This window comes from Ceratotherium simum, chromosome 29 (assembly GCF_057802395.1).
Source record: "Ceratotherium simum simum isolate JZ-2026a chromosome 29, ASM5780239v1, whole genome shotgun sequence".
Lineage (NCBI taxonomy): Eukaryota > Metazoa > Chordata > Mammalia > Perissodactyla > Rhinocerotidae > Ceratotherium > Ceratotherium simum.
The window spans coordinates 13,399,304-13,412,170 of NC_141928.1; the positions used below are offsets into that span (position 1 = coordinate 13,399,304).

Here is a 12,867-nt window from a genome sequence, read left to right on the forward strand (position 1 = left end):
CGGACCCAGTCTCTCCACGTCGGGAGCTCCACACACTCCACCACCGCCCCACACTCTCCACCTGCTCCCTGTGTACTCTCTGCCCCACTGAAGTCGGCTCCGTTGCCAGGCTGCAGAGAATCCAGTCACCAATCTATGCAAGCCCATAAGTTGCCTGAGGGCTTGTTGTTGGGTGGGGCCGGTCTCTAGCATGGCCTGCCTGCCCTGGCTGAGCTCGATTAAATCGCTGGTCTAGTGGTTGGGGCAGACCTGGGCTAGCAGGCCCCTGGGAGAACTCCAATGGTGTTTGTGTTAGCATGCCCACACCAGGCCACAACAATGTTCACCGCCAATGTCCCAGTCCCTGGAGAGGTCTCACCTCTCACCGAGATGCACTCAGGTCCTATCAGGTGAGTCTCTTTTCACCAAAGTACCGTGCACCTTTCTTTCTGGTGATTTTAGGTTGCTTTCCGAAATGGGTGGGTTTGTGCGTGGGCCCTTTAAGAGCCGGTTGTACTTTCTTTGTGAACCAACTTTTCTGGGGGTACTCCGCAAAGTTTTAGTAGCAGGCAAAGTCAGATATTATGCCACTCGTCTGGATTGTGCTGGGTCCACAAAGTGCCCACAGCGGGGGCGCTCCCTGGCTCAGGGCCCCGTGCCTCCAGGGAGGGCTGTGTACCTCTGGGCTGCTCCTGGGTGGCCGTGAAGTGCTGCGGCCTGTGAAGGCGGTGTTTTTCCTCTCCAGAAGGGAGTTTCTGCCTCTTCCACCTCAATTAGGATTGTCATTTGTTGCAGGAGTTCCTCTTATTCAGTTTTTGGATCTGTCTCAGGGGTAATTTTTCCACGAGTAGTTGTAAATTGGCTGTGTCCGCGGGAGGAGGTGAGTTCAGAGTCTGCTTACGCTGCCATCTTGACTTCTCTCCAGAAAGGCTTTATTTTATATTAAATTTTGAAAGATATTTTCTGGGTTTGTAATTCTAAATTTATCTCTTTTTGGTCTTTCATTACTCTAAACATGCCCTTCAATTGTCTTCTCTCTTGCTTTGTTTTTAATGGAAGTCTGCATAATTTTTATCTTTGCTTCTCCATATGTATATGTCTTTCTCACTTTGATTACTTTTCATATTTTCTCTTATATCACATTTCTGTAGACTTAATTTTGATTCACTGTGGTATGATTTCCTTTATGTTGCTTTGACTTGGACTTTTCTGAGTTTCTTAAATTTTGAAGTTTATAGTATTCATAAAATTTGTAAAGTTTTCCATTATTATTACTTCAAATAATTTTTCTACACTCTCCTCTCCTTCTGGGCCACGGATTGGCTCACAAGTCAATGATTCTAATTTTATTTTCAAGCTCTTTTCTCTTTGTGTTTCATTTTGGATAGTGTTATGAGGTTGAACTGTGTCCCCCTCCCCAAATTCATATGGTGAAGTCCTAATCCCCAGAACATCTGAAATAGAGTCATTGTAGAAGTAATTGATTAAGATGCAGTCATACTGAATTAGGGTGGGTCCCCAACCCAGTATGACTGGTGTCCTGAAAAAAAGGGGAAATTTGGATACACGCACACACACACAGTGAGAACACCACGTGAAGATTGAAGTGGAGATTGGAGTGATGTTTCTGCAAGCCAAGGAAGGATGAAGATTGCCAGAAAACCAGCAAAAGCTAGGTGAGAGGTATGAAAGAGATTGTCTCTCAGAGCCTTCAGAGGGAACCAACCTTGCTGACACATTTGATCTTCGATTTCTAGCCTTCCAAACTGTGAGACAATAAATTTGTGTTGTTAAGGTACCTGGTTTGTGGTACTTTGTTATGATAGTCCTAGAAACCTAATATGAGTAGTTTCCATATATCTTCAAGTTCATGCATCTTTTCCTTGGTGTTGTTTAACTTTCTGGTAAACCCATCAAGCATATTTTTCATTTTGTATATGTATTTTTTCAACCATGAAAGTTCAATTTGTGTTTTTTATGTTGTATATATTTCCCCTCAGGATATTTATGTTGTCCTCTACCATTTCAACATATAGAGTATATTTACAAGACTGTTTCCATGTTCTTGCCTTCTGATTTTCTTCATCTTTGTTATTTCTCTGTCTGTTTCCACTGATTGATATTTTTCTCTTTCTAATGACTAATATTTGCCTGGTTCTTTGTATGCCTGGTATTTTTTAATGAAATGACAGACACTAAATTTTAGGTTTGTAGATTTTAAGTTTATTTTTACTCCTTTAAATATTGTTGGACTTTGTTCTTAGATGCAGGTTTTTTTTGGAATATACTTGATCTTTCCAAGGCTTACTTTTATGCTTTGTTAGGAAACTTCTGGAACAACCTTTCATCAAGGGATACTTTGACTCCACTACTGTAGCAATATCCCTTTGAACACTCAGTCCAAGGCTTCTGTCCACCCTGGTTGCTGGGAACACGAACTATTTCCAGTCTTCTATGAGCTCCAGTGAATGATCCACCCAGCCCCTATCCAGTGACATTTTCTTCAGCATCAGGTAGTTTAGTTACACACATGTTCAGATCTCTACCCACTCAAAGGCCCAAGGAAACCTATCTGCAGATATCTGGTATTTCTCTCTGTGTAATTTCCTTCTTTCTAATATTCTCCCAAGAATTACAACTGTCCTGGCTTCTGTGATCTCCACACATTGTGTCCTCAACCAGAAGAGGTTGCTGGGTTCTGTTTGGCTTTTCTCTCTACACTGCAGCCTGGAAATACTCTCCAGACGGTAGGGTTGGAAATCAGAGATCTTCCATTTGTTTCTACTCTCTTGCGGATCACTGTTTTGCATAATTTTTAAAAGTTGTAGCTTTATTGATATAATTTACATATCATAAAATTCGGTGTAATTTCAGTGAATATTAGTCAATTTTAGTAAATTTAGTAAATTCACAGAGTTGTGCAGTCATCACCACTACTTGATTTTATAACATTTTCATAACCGAAAAACCTAGTACACATTAGCAGTCTGTCCTTATTCTCCTTTGCCCCCAACCCTTGGAAATCACCAAACTACCTTTTCTTTCTATGGATTTTCCTATTCTGGAAATTTCATATAAATAGAATAATATAATATGAGGTCCTTTTTGACTGACTTCAATTTTGCCTAATGTTTTCTAGATCTATCCACATTGTAGTTTGAATGTGTACTTCATTCCTTTTTATTGCTGTATAATATTTTATTGTATGGATGTACTACGTTTTATTCATCCATTCATCAGTTGATGGACATTTGAATTGTTTCCACTTTTTGGCTATTGTAAATAGTGCTGCTATGAACATGAATGTGCAAGTTTTTGTGTGGATATATGTTTTCAATTCTTTTGGATATAGACCTAAGAGTGAGATTTCTGGTCATATGGCAAATCTATGTCTAATTTTAGAGAAACTGAAAACTGTTTTCCGAAGTGCTTGCAGAATTTCACATTCCACCAGCAATGTGTTAGGGTTCCAATTTTTCCACATTCTCAGCAGTACTTGTTATCATCTGTCTTTTTTATTTTAGTCATCTTAGTGGATATGGAGTGATATCTCATTGTGGTTTTGATTTGCATTTCCCTAACGACTAATGGATGTTGAGCATCTTTTCATGTATGTATTATCAGCAGACTTAGAGCATGGTCATTAGCTTGGCCATTGAAATCTTTACCCCTTTTCTGGGAATCGCTTTCTCATGTTTTCCTTGAGTGCCCTTGGCATTTTATGATCTTCAGCATCAATCCATATGCCCTGAAAGATCCAGACTGTACTAAATATCTTAACACTGGTGTTCCTCTGCCTTGACCATATGAAACTTAAATTACTGTAGATCATACATATCAACTTAGGGAAAGAGAAGAGTTATTTTTCAATGGTTTTATTAATAAATATTTGAGAATAATCAATTGGCACTCTGCATCCATTCTGACCTTGTGCTAGTGTAGCTTTCTATATTTCAAAAGCTGGAAAGAAGAAAGGAATACTTTTCCCAGACTACTTTGCAGTTCAGGTCCTGGATGTGAATTAGGTTCTACCGAATAGATGCACTTGTGTGAAATTTGGAATATTGAAATGAGGTGGAGGACATCCTGTTTTTTTGCCTTTTATACTATCAGATGTATTCATGAGGCATTTTTTATGCAGTAGAATTTCAGTGTCTGGTCAGCAGGTACATAGATATCGAGAGGCAGTTGCATTGGGAGTGGCAGCTGGAGCCCACTTTTCTGTGCCCAGTCATCATGTTAGTGGGAATCAAGAGGTAGTTTTGATGTTGGTTCCTGATACTTGAGTTGCAGCTACACTGAGATGCTCTTGAATTCAATAGCTCCAATGGCAATCTTCTGATTCCCCTCCTTCCTGACTGCACAAGAGATAGAAGTACTCCATGTGGGTAAGACTATTATTGCTCTTAAGGTTATTTTTGGAGACTTGTCTTAGAGCCTGTGATTCTACAACCCTTTCAATCACTTTGTAAGCACACAATTCCCTGAATTAACTTCATTTCTGCTTAAAATACGACGAGTAGTTTCTTTTTCCTTACTCAGAACCTGGATTAATACAATAGATAATGAAATGTAGACTTAATTTTAGCATAATTATGACACCAGGCCCTTTATGTTCATGTGCATAGACAGAAAACTCCTTCAGTCCCAAATGGAAACATCACAACTGATTTCTAATACAGAGAAAGAATACTTTTATTTTTGAGAAACTTAATTTTCTTTAAGAAGTCTTCTTCCTCTCTCCCTTGTAGCAGAATATGTAATAACGTCCTCTAGTATCTGTTTGTTGACAGCATCGAATTTTCTATCAATTGTCCTTTGAAGAAGAGAAAGATTGATTTTATTTCTAGAGCAAACCCAGATAACCAAAGTATAGGTATTGGCTAAAATAAGTTGATAAAAATTTAAAAATATATTTAAATTTATCATTATCAAAGCCATATTTTATTGTAGAAAATGTGGAAAATACAAGTTAAAAATGGATGTTGAAGAAAGAAAACAATGATCGTTCATAATTCCATCGTCTCTAGGATGGCCACTCTTAATATTTTGGTGTCATTTATTTAAGCTTTTTTAGCCAAGTGTTAAGAATAATGAATTCATAGTAAATTCAGTAATAATGCATTTCCTATTAAGATTATTCTGTTAAAAATGCGTTATCAAATAATTGGAAAGCTCATACAATAGTCCAAGATATCAGCATAGCACAATTTAATTAACCAAGCCCCAATGACTAAAATTTGCATAGTTTCTGTTTCTCTTATGAATGATATCATTATACATAAACGCTTGACAATATTCTTTTAGTATTTCTTTGATCAAACTCCTGGAAGTGAAAGAGTAAGTCATAGGGTACGAATCCTTTTAGTGTTCCTAATATATATTATCAACTTAATTCCTGGAAATCTATGCCAATTTAAATTCCCACTATCTGTAGCATTTGAGGGTATCTCTGTTACCTGCCTTGATACAGCATAAATTATTGTCATTTAAAAACCCAGTTACAATATCTAACAGTATTTTAAAATATAATTTGGGGTGGTATTATTTCCAAAAGCCTTTATATTATGATTCTGTACTGTGTTAAGGACTATTTCCATTCTCAGAATTGTATTAGTTGTAATTAGCTATCTATATCCCATAGGATATAGTGGGATACTTAGATACCACATAAAATCTCTAAATTTCCATTTACAAAGTAAATACTTTTCCTAATGAAAACAAATTAAAGTTTGATTATAGATTTAAAATGTCAAATGAAGTACATATAACTTCTGGAAAAAAGTAAAGCAACAGTGACTTTTTTATTTATGGAGTCCTTAAATATATTTGCTCTTTTCCAACTTATTCACTCTGCCTAAACAATATCCTTTTTATTTTCTGAGTCTCATGAGGGGCAGAGGTGGTTGAGAACAGGAGAAAAGGAGAAATGGAAGAGGTATAACTGTAATATATTCCTGCACCTAAAATTTTCTTGACTTGGAAATATCTCTAGAAATATCCTATCCATTTGAGATTCATTTGGTTTACAAAATTCATCTTCGAAAGTGCAGATGGCCCTGTAGAAGAATGAACTTTATTCACAAATTGAGTGTATGTTTTTTAAGGGACATAATCATGTTTAGCTGAGTGGTCCAGGAGTGGGAATTTTGACTGGGATCACCATAATGGTCTATTCACAGGGCATGGTGTACCTGGGTGACTGGAGGCCAAGGGTGGCGATAGTAGATGTAAGAAATGAGATCAGAAAAAAGAGGGATATTATTGACAAACACAGAACTTTCCTTTTCTGACCTTTGCTTTGGTACCAGAATTTGCAATAGTAGATTGCTGTAGTCAGAGCCAAGTAAAATAATTCAAAACCAGGATGCCCTAGTCTGGTTTCTCTAGGTGTCTCATTATTCCCACCTCTTCCATCCAAGGAGAAGGAACAGAGGGTGAAAGGTAGGACGGTCAAAGGTAGATGCATGCAGATACGATCTGCTTTATTTAAAATCTTCTTCCTCTAAAAACGAGATCTAATGTACAATACATCCAAAAATCATACCCTCCTTTTTTAAAAAACTTTGTCCAGGACGAACTTGATCTTGAGACTTCAGAGAGCTCTGTTTAGATGCTTCCTTAACTCTCTGAGGTGACTTTCTAATTATTGGAACATTTTTGTGCCAACCCCCAAATTTCATTTCTTGGTTCTAAAAATATATATATGTTTTGAAACATGTAGATATAAAAAAGAGAGTAACAACATGTAAACACGCTGCAAAAAGAAAACCACTGTTAAGTTTTGTAACTTCTTAAAACACCACTGTTCAACAGACAATTTTTCATCAAATTATTGACCTCAAATTTCCACCACACCTGATTTATCATTTTTTATTTTAGGGAATATTTTATGAAAGAACCCAGAGAATGAATCATATACTTACTACAAAATTGGCACGCAGTAGGCACACATAAATATTGACTCTGTTTCACCTATCCATTACAATAATAGAGAGGAATGCTTTCAAGTTATAGAAATAAAATATTAGTGAAATACCATAAATATATATTAATTTAATTCTTTATCTCCTTTATATAATTATTCAATATGTGTCATGGTCTCCACAATGTGGTATCGTAGAAAGAGGATGGGTATTGGAATCAAACTTACCTAGTTTGGGGAAGTTATTTAACATTCTGAGTCGTAGTTTTCACAATTCTATCTCAAAGATCTGATACGGAGAACAATGAGGGACATTGTAGATGCTCAATAACTGTTTGTATTCTCATCCCTTCACGTTGTCCCATGGCCATCAAGGGCAGAATTACCTGGCTCCAGAGTGTACGTAATATACCTTAGTTCACTCTGGCTAATATGCTGGTTTTAGAGATGAGGAAGGAGGAATGGTGTCCTGCTCTTAGAAATGGTTGCTTCATTGGGATGGGGAGAGAGACTGAGGCAGAACATCTCATTCCACAGTCAAGTAAAGGAGTGGAAATACCCTTTTTACATTCCTAACTCGGAGTTACCTGATAACTTTCCCTTAAAATCAATCTGAGAATGGTGGAATCATTGAAATGGTGGAAAGCAGAGGCTGATCAAGATACCAGGATCAGGCATCACCGTCATGGTGAGAAGAATGTTTTCCCACAGCCAAATAGTTTACCCAAAGCCTCCTTCAAGTCTCTGTTCCTCAAGCTATAGATAAATGGGTTTAGCATGGGAATAATCACCATATAGAGAATGGCAGCCCTACTTTCCCTCTCTGCAGAGTGAGTTGATGGAGGAAGTAAATACACACCCATTAGAGATCCATAGAAGAGCAGGACCACGGTGAGATGAGAACCACAGGTGGAGAAGGCCTTCCATCGCCCTCCAGGAGATGAGATGCCAAATACAGCCCAGGAAATGCGGACATAAGAGAGGATTATCAGCATGAGTGGAGTGGTGAGGAACATCAGGCCCATAGCGATGATCATCAGCTCATTAACATGGGTATCTGAGCAGGCAAGCTTCAGTAGAGCACTGGGATCACAGTAGAAGTGGGGGATGGCCTTGTGAGCACAGAAGGCCACACGAGTCAGCAAGATGGTGTGCATCAGAGCAGGACAGTTGGTTAGCACCAAGCACATGCCCAACATTAGTGCACAGATCTGGGGACTCATAGCTGTGCTGTAATGGAGGGGCTGGCAGATGGCCACATAGCGGTCATAAGCCATCACCACCAGAAGGCAGTTGTCAAGGCCACCAAACGTAAGGAGGAAATATAGCTGTGCAAGGCACCCAGAATAGGAGATGGCCTGGCTCTTGGTGTGAATGTTGGCCAGCATTTTGGGGATTGAGGCAGAAGTGAAACAGGCATCCGTTAATGATAGGTTGGCCAGAAAAAAGTACATGGGAGTGTGGAGGTGTGGGTTAGAGCTGATGGCCAGGATGATGAGCAGGTTCCCCATCATGGTGACCAGGTACATGCCCAGGAAGATGCCAAATAGGAGAGGCTGCTCCTTTGGCCACTCAGAGAGTCCTAGAAGGAGGAAGTCTGAAACAGCAGTTTGGTTCACTCTGCTTAGTTTTCCCATCCCTTGTGGTTCTTGTTATCTGTGCAGATAAAACCCTTCCATGTGTCAGTATTTAACTATTAAATCAATTCACAGATATGTATCTGTGTAGCTAGAAATATGCTGGCAAAAAGGGAGACTAAATAAACCTTGCCAATGAGAATCTCTGGATCTCATCGAGGATGTAAGACAATACCCATCGGACATTTAGAGAACAGTCAAGGTAATATGCACTCAAATACAAATTGTGCTTTCTATTCTATAATAGGGTCCAGAGAAAAGAGAAGAGTATGACCAGAGAAGTCAGTGTAGGCTACTGGAGGAGATGAGAATTGAGCATATCCTGGAAGGCAAGATTGGAAAAGTCCTTGATGCTTACCGATTGAAAAGGAAATGCATGATCTCCATCATTGCCCCAACCGCAAGACACACACACACACACACACACACACACACACACACACACACACACACGCTAGCCTTCTGTTTTGAGCCTGAAAATGGCTTTGAAGAACAAGATAGCCTCCTCTCTACTTGCCCCCCGAATCCCAGAACTTGACCTCACCTACTCAGCTCCAGTCCCTGTCCTGTTCCCTAACTAGGGGCATAGGATGTGTGGACTGAGGGCAGTGAGTGTCTGTGGTGTCCTATTCTCCCCATCTGCTGTTAGGATCTCCCCTCCACAAACAGGACAGGAGGCCAGCCCTGCCCCTCCATCACCCTCTTTGCTTCGTCCCTGTCCACTCTCCTCTTCCTCCTTTGCATTGGTATTCACTCTGGGAACTGGTATTTTAGTCCCCCTGGTCCCTTGAACATCAACATGATCAGTGCCTATTTGTACAGGCTTGATAAGTGCCAGATACCTTGATGATATCGTTTTATTCTTCACAAGACTATGAAGTAGGTATTGTTATCCTCCATAATTTTGCAAATGGTGAAACGGAGTCTCAGAGATATTTGCTATACTCCGGATCTGATAGCTGGTAAATGAGATTCAAATGCAGATGTGCCTGACTCCGAAGCCTGTGCCTTCACCCCTACACTTGCACTGTATCTCTCTGATATTTATTCTTCATCAGAGGGAGGAAAGGTGAAAGAAATCAGGCTTTCGCTCTCTGGGCTTGAAAATAGCCACTCTGTTCTGCTTTCCTAGGATTTAGAGCAAGCTGGTGTAAGAAGTCATTTCATGTTGGCCTTGTAGAAACTGTGACCTTAGAATTTTTTGTGAATATTTAATCCTCCATTTGTTCTTTGATTCATAGAGAGGCTTCTGATCTTGGGCAGAGACTCAGATCATCTACCTTAGAAACTTTTGCCTAGTCATTGGGCTGGGAAGGGAAGTCTGTGTGTGTGTGTGTGTGTGTGTGTGTGTGTGTTTGTGTGTGTGTGAGGGTGTCCTACCCTTTCCAGATTCTCACCTGTCAGAGTATGGAACAGTTTCAGGCATCTGCACGTTCTCCAATTCTCTCCTCTGGATAAAAGATTCACAAGGAGGAAAAGTCTGAGATCTTTCTGACTCAAGTCAGTAAAGTTGGGGTCTATTGAGTCCAGGGTTCATTAGGATTGCCTGGAGTGTATGACTCATTTTCAGCTTCCCTAGACCTGGGAAGACAGGAGTCTTTCTTAGGGTTTTAAAGGCTCCTAGAACACAATCCCCCAAAGCTCATTAGAGCCAACCTCAGTGTCATTGGTGGCCTGTTCTCCAGCCAGCTCTGGCAGGCTTCTGGGAGAACTGAGGGCATCTCTTTCCCAGGAGTTAAGCTCTCAGAGGTGGGTCTCTGGACTGTGATTCTGAAGCCTGTTGCTAGGATTCAGCACTTCAGCTTTACCAGCAGGCCTCCTGGGAACTCCTGCCTATGCACTGGATAATTCAGTGTCTGTCCCATGCCCTGGGTAAAACTGAATTGAGAGAGATGTCAGAATCAAAATAATAATGTGAATATATCTGCTAGTGATTTCTCTAAACAGAGTAATCCTGATATGAAACAATGCCCTCAAGTCCTAAACTCTCAATTAGATATGGCAGCCTATATAGAGTACACCAGCCATAATGTCTGATATATAGCAGCTGCTAAAAATGTTACATCTCCTGTATTTTTATCAATATTAGTACTTATCAAACACTTTCATACATGATCTTAAGTTGTAATCACAACAAGCTGAGGATGTAGGAACTATCATTATTCCCATTTTACCGATGAGAAAACTGAGGCCCAGTGAGGATAATGACTAGATCAAGGCCATACAATTACTAAATGGAGGGGGTGGTCTCTGTGACTATAGAGTCCATGCTCTTAACCACCATACTTTGTCCCAGTATCATTGATAGTTTAAATCATTAACAATTTCATAGGTACAAAATAATCTCATTGTTCTAACTTGCATGTCTTTGGTTACTGTTCAGATTGAATATTTGTTTCAGCTGATTTTTAACCATGGGTAATTATTTCTCAAACTGTTCATAGAATGTACTTTTTTTTCTATTCGAGTGTTCATGACTTTTTGAATGGATATTAAAGGCAGTAAAACAAAATTAAAATATTTTATTCTGAGCGTTTCTTTTCTGTTCTTGCTGTTTCACTATGTATAATAGTTTTTAAAATTTATTTTTGTAGTCAAAATCAACAGCTGTTTGGCTTTGTGATTTATTTCCATTACTTTTTTTTTTACCTCTTTTTTCCTCCCCAAGGCCCCAGTTCATAGTTGTAAATTCTAGTTATAAGCTCCTCTGGTTATTCTAAGTGAGCCAACACCACAGCGTGGATACTGACTGATGAGTGATGTGGTTCTGCACCCGGGAATGGAACCTGGGCCACCGAAGTGGAGTGTGCTGAACTTTAACCACTAGGCCATCAGGGCTGGCTCCCAATAAAATTTTTGGAAACTGGATGGAAGCTCTGTGCCTATAGACGGAGCTGTCAACATTGAGCTTCACTGTAGGACGATCTGGCTGGGAAACTTTTTTTGAGGAAGATATCACCAATGCCAGTAACTTTAGGTTTTCCTGTTTGGCTAGCCAGACTCCAAAGAAAATTCTTTCAATATTCTGTATTTAAGATAGAGGTCTGGCAGCAAAATCTGGATAAAGGGCTGTGGGTTTCAGCATTCAGCATCTGATGTGCACATATAGTCATGTATTCCCTTGTTTTTTGTACAATTTGCTAATCTGAGCTGTATGTGGCAACTCCCAGTCTCAACCTTCTTCAGAAAGGAAACCTCTCAACTTCTACTGGGATAGGAGAGGGACAGTTTTCCAGTAGTGTGGCATGTAAAGGGAATCTAGGGATCCAACTTCTGAAATAGTTTATTTCTCTTTTACTCCCAGATCCAGAGGTTCCAAAGGCTTCCAGTTTCTGGATCTTTTGAGGATTCTTTGGTGTTGGCAAGATTGATTCTTTTATTTTATCTACTGCCAGTTTAGGATTCAGCTTTTCCATGTCTGTTAACTCAGTTATCACTGTCAAAGGAAAATTGTACCACACAGAGTTAAACAGGCATGGAAGACTTTATTCATGACTATTGCAGTAGGGGAGAGAGATTGAACTCAACTCCACTGAAACAAAAGGCAGGAGTACTTTTAAGAGCTGTGATGAGCTAAAGGAAAAGTACTGGCGAAGGATGACCAGTGTGATAAGGCCATCTACATTTGCTAATCGGTATCCATTGAAGTTAGGTTCCTACCTTCCCACAGAGACTGGGAGATATGTGTGCTTTCTTTTTTTTTTTTTTTATTTTTTTATTTTTTTTTTGAATTTTTTGTTTATTGCAGTAACATTGGTTTATAACATTGTAAAAATTTCAGGTGTACATCATTGTACTTCTATTTCTGCATAGATTACATCATGTTCACCACCAAAATACTAATTACAACCCATCACCACACACGTGTACCCAATTATCCCTTTCACCCTCCTCCCTCCCCCCTTCCCCTCTGGTAACCACCAATCCAATCTCTGTCCCTATGTGTTTGTTTATTGTTGTTATTATCTACTACTTAATGAAGGAAATCATACGGTATTTGACCTTCTCCCTCTGACTTATTTCACTTTGCATCACGCCCTCAATGTCCATCCATGTTGTCACAAATGGCTGGATTTCATCGTTTCTTATGGCTGAGTAGTATTCCATTGTGTATATATACCACAGCTTTTTTATCCATTCGTCCCTTGATGGGCACTTAGGTTGCTTCCAAGTCTTGGCTATCGTGAATAAGGCTGCAATGAACACAGGGGTGCATGTACCTTTGCAAATTGGTGTTTTCAAGTTCTTTGGATAAATACCCAACAGTGGAATAGCTGGATCATATGGTAGTTCTATCGTTGATTTTTTGAGGAATCTCCATACTGT

General features: G+C 39.5%; 1 protein-coding gene across 1 annotated transcript; it reads right to left on the reverse strand.

Moving 5' to 3' along the window:
* Window positions 1-7,587: 7,587 nt before the first annotated feature.
* LOC101393532 (olfactory receptor 1N2) lies at window positions 7,588-8,556 on the reverse strand. Its single transcript, XM_004423416.3, has one exon. It carries the CDS (start codon window positions 8,539-8,541, stop codon window positions 7,588-7,590), a length of 954 nt encoding a protein of 317 aa, XP_004423473.3. The 5' UTR covers window positions 8,542-8,556.
* Between the last annotated feature and the right edge of the window lie 4,311 nt (window positions 8,557-12,867).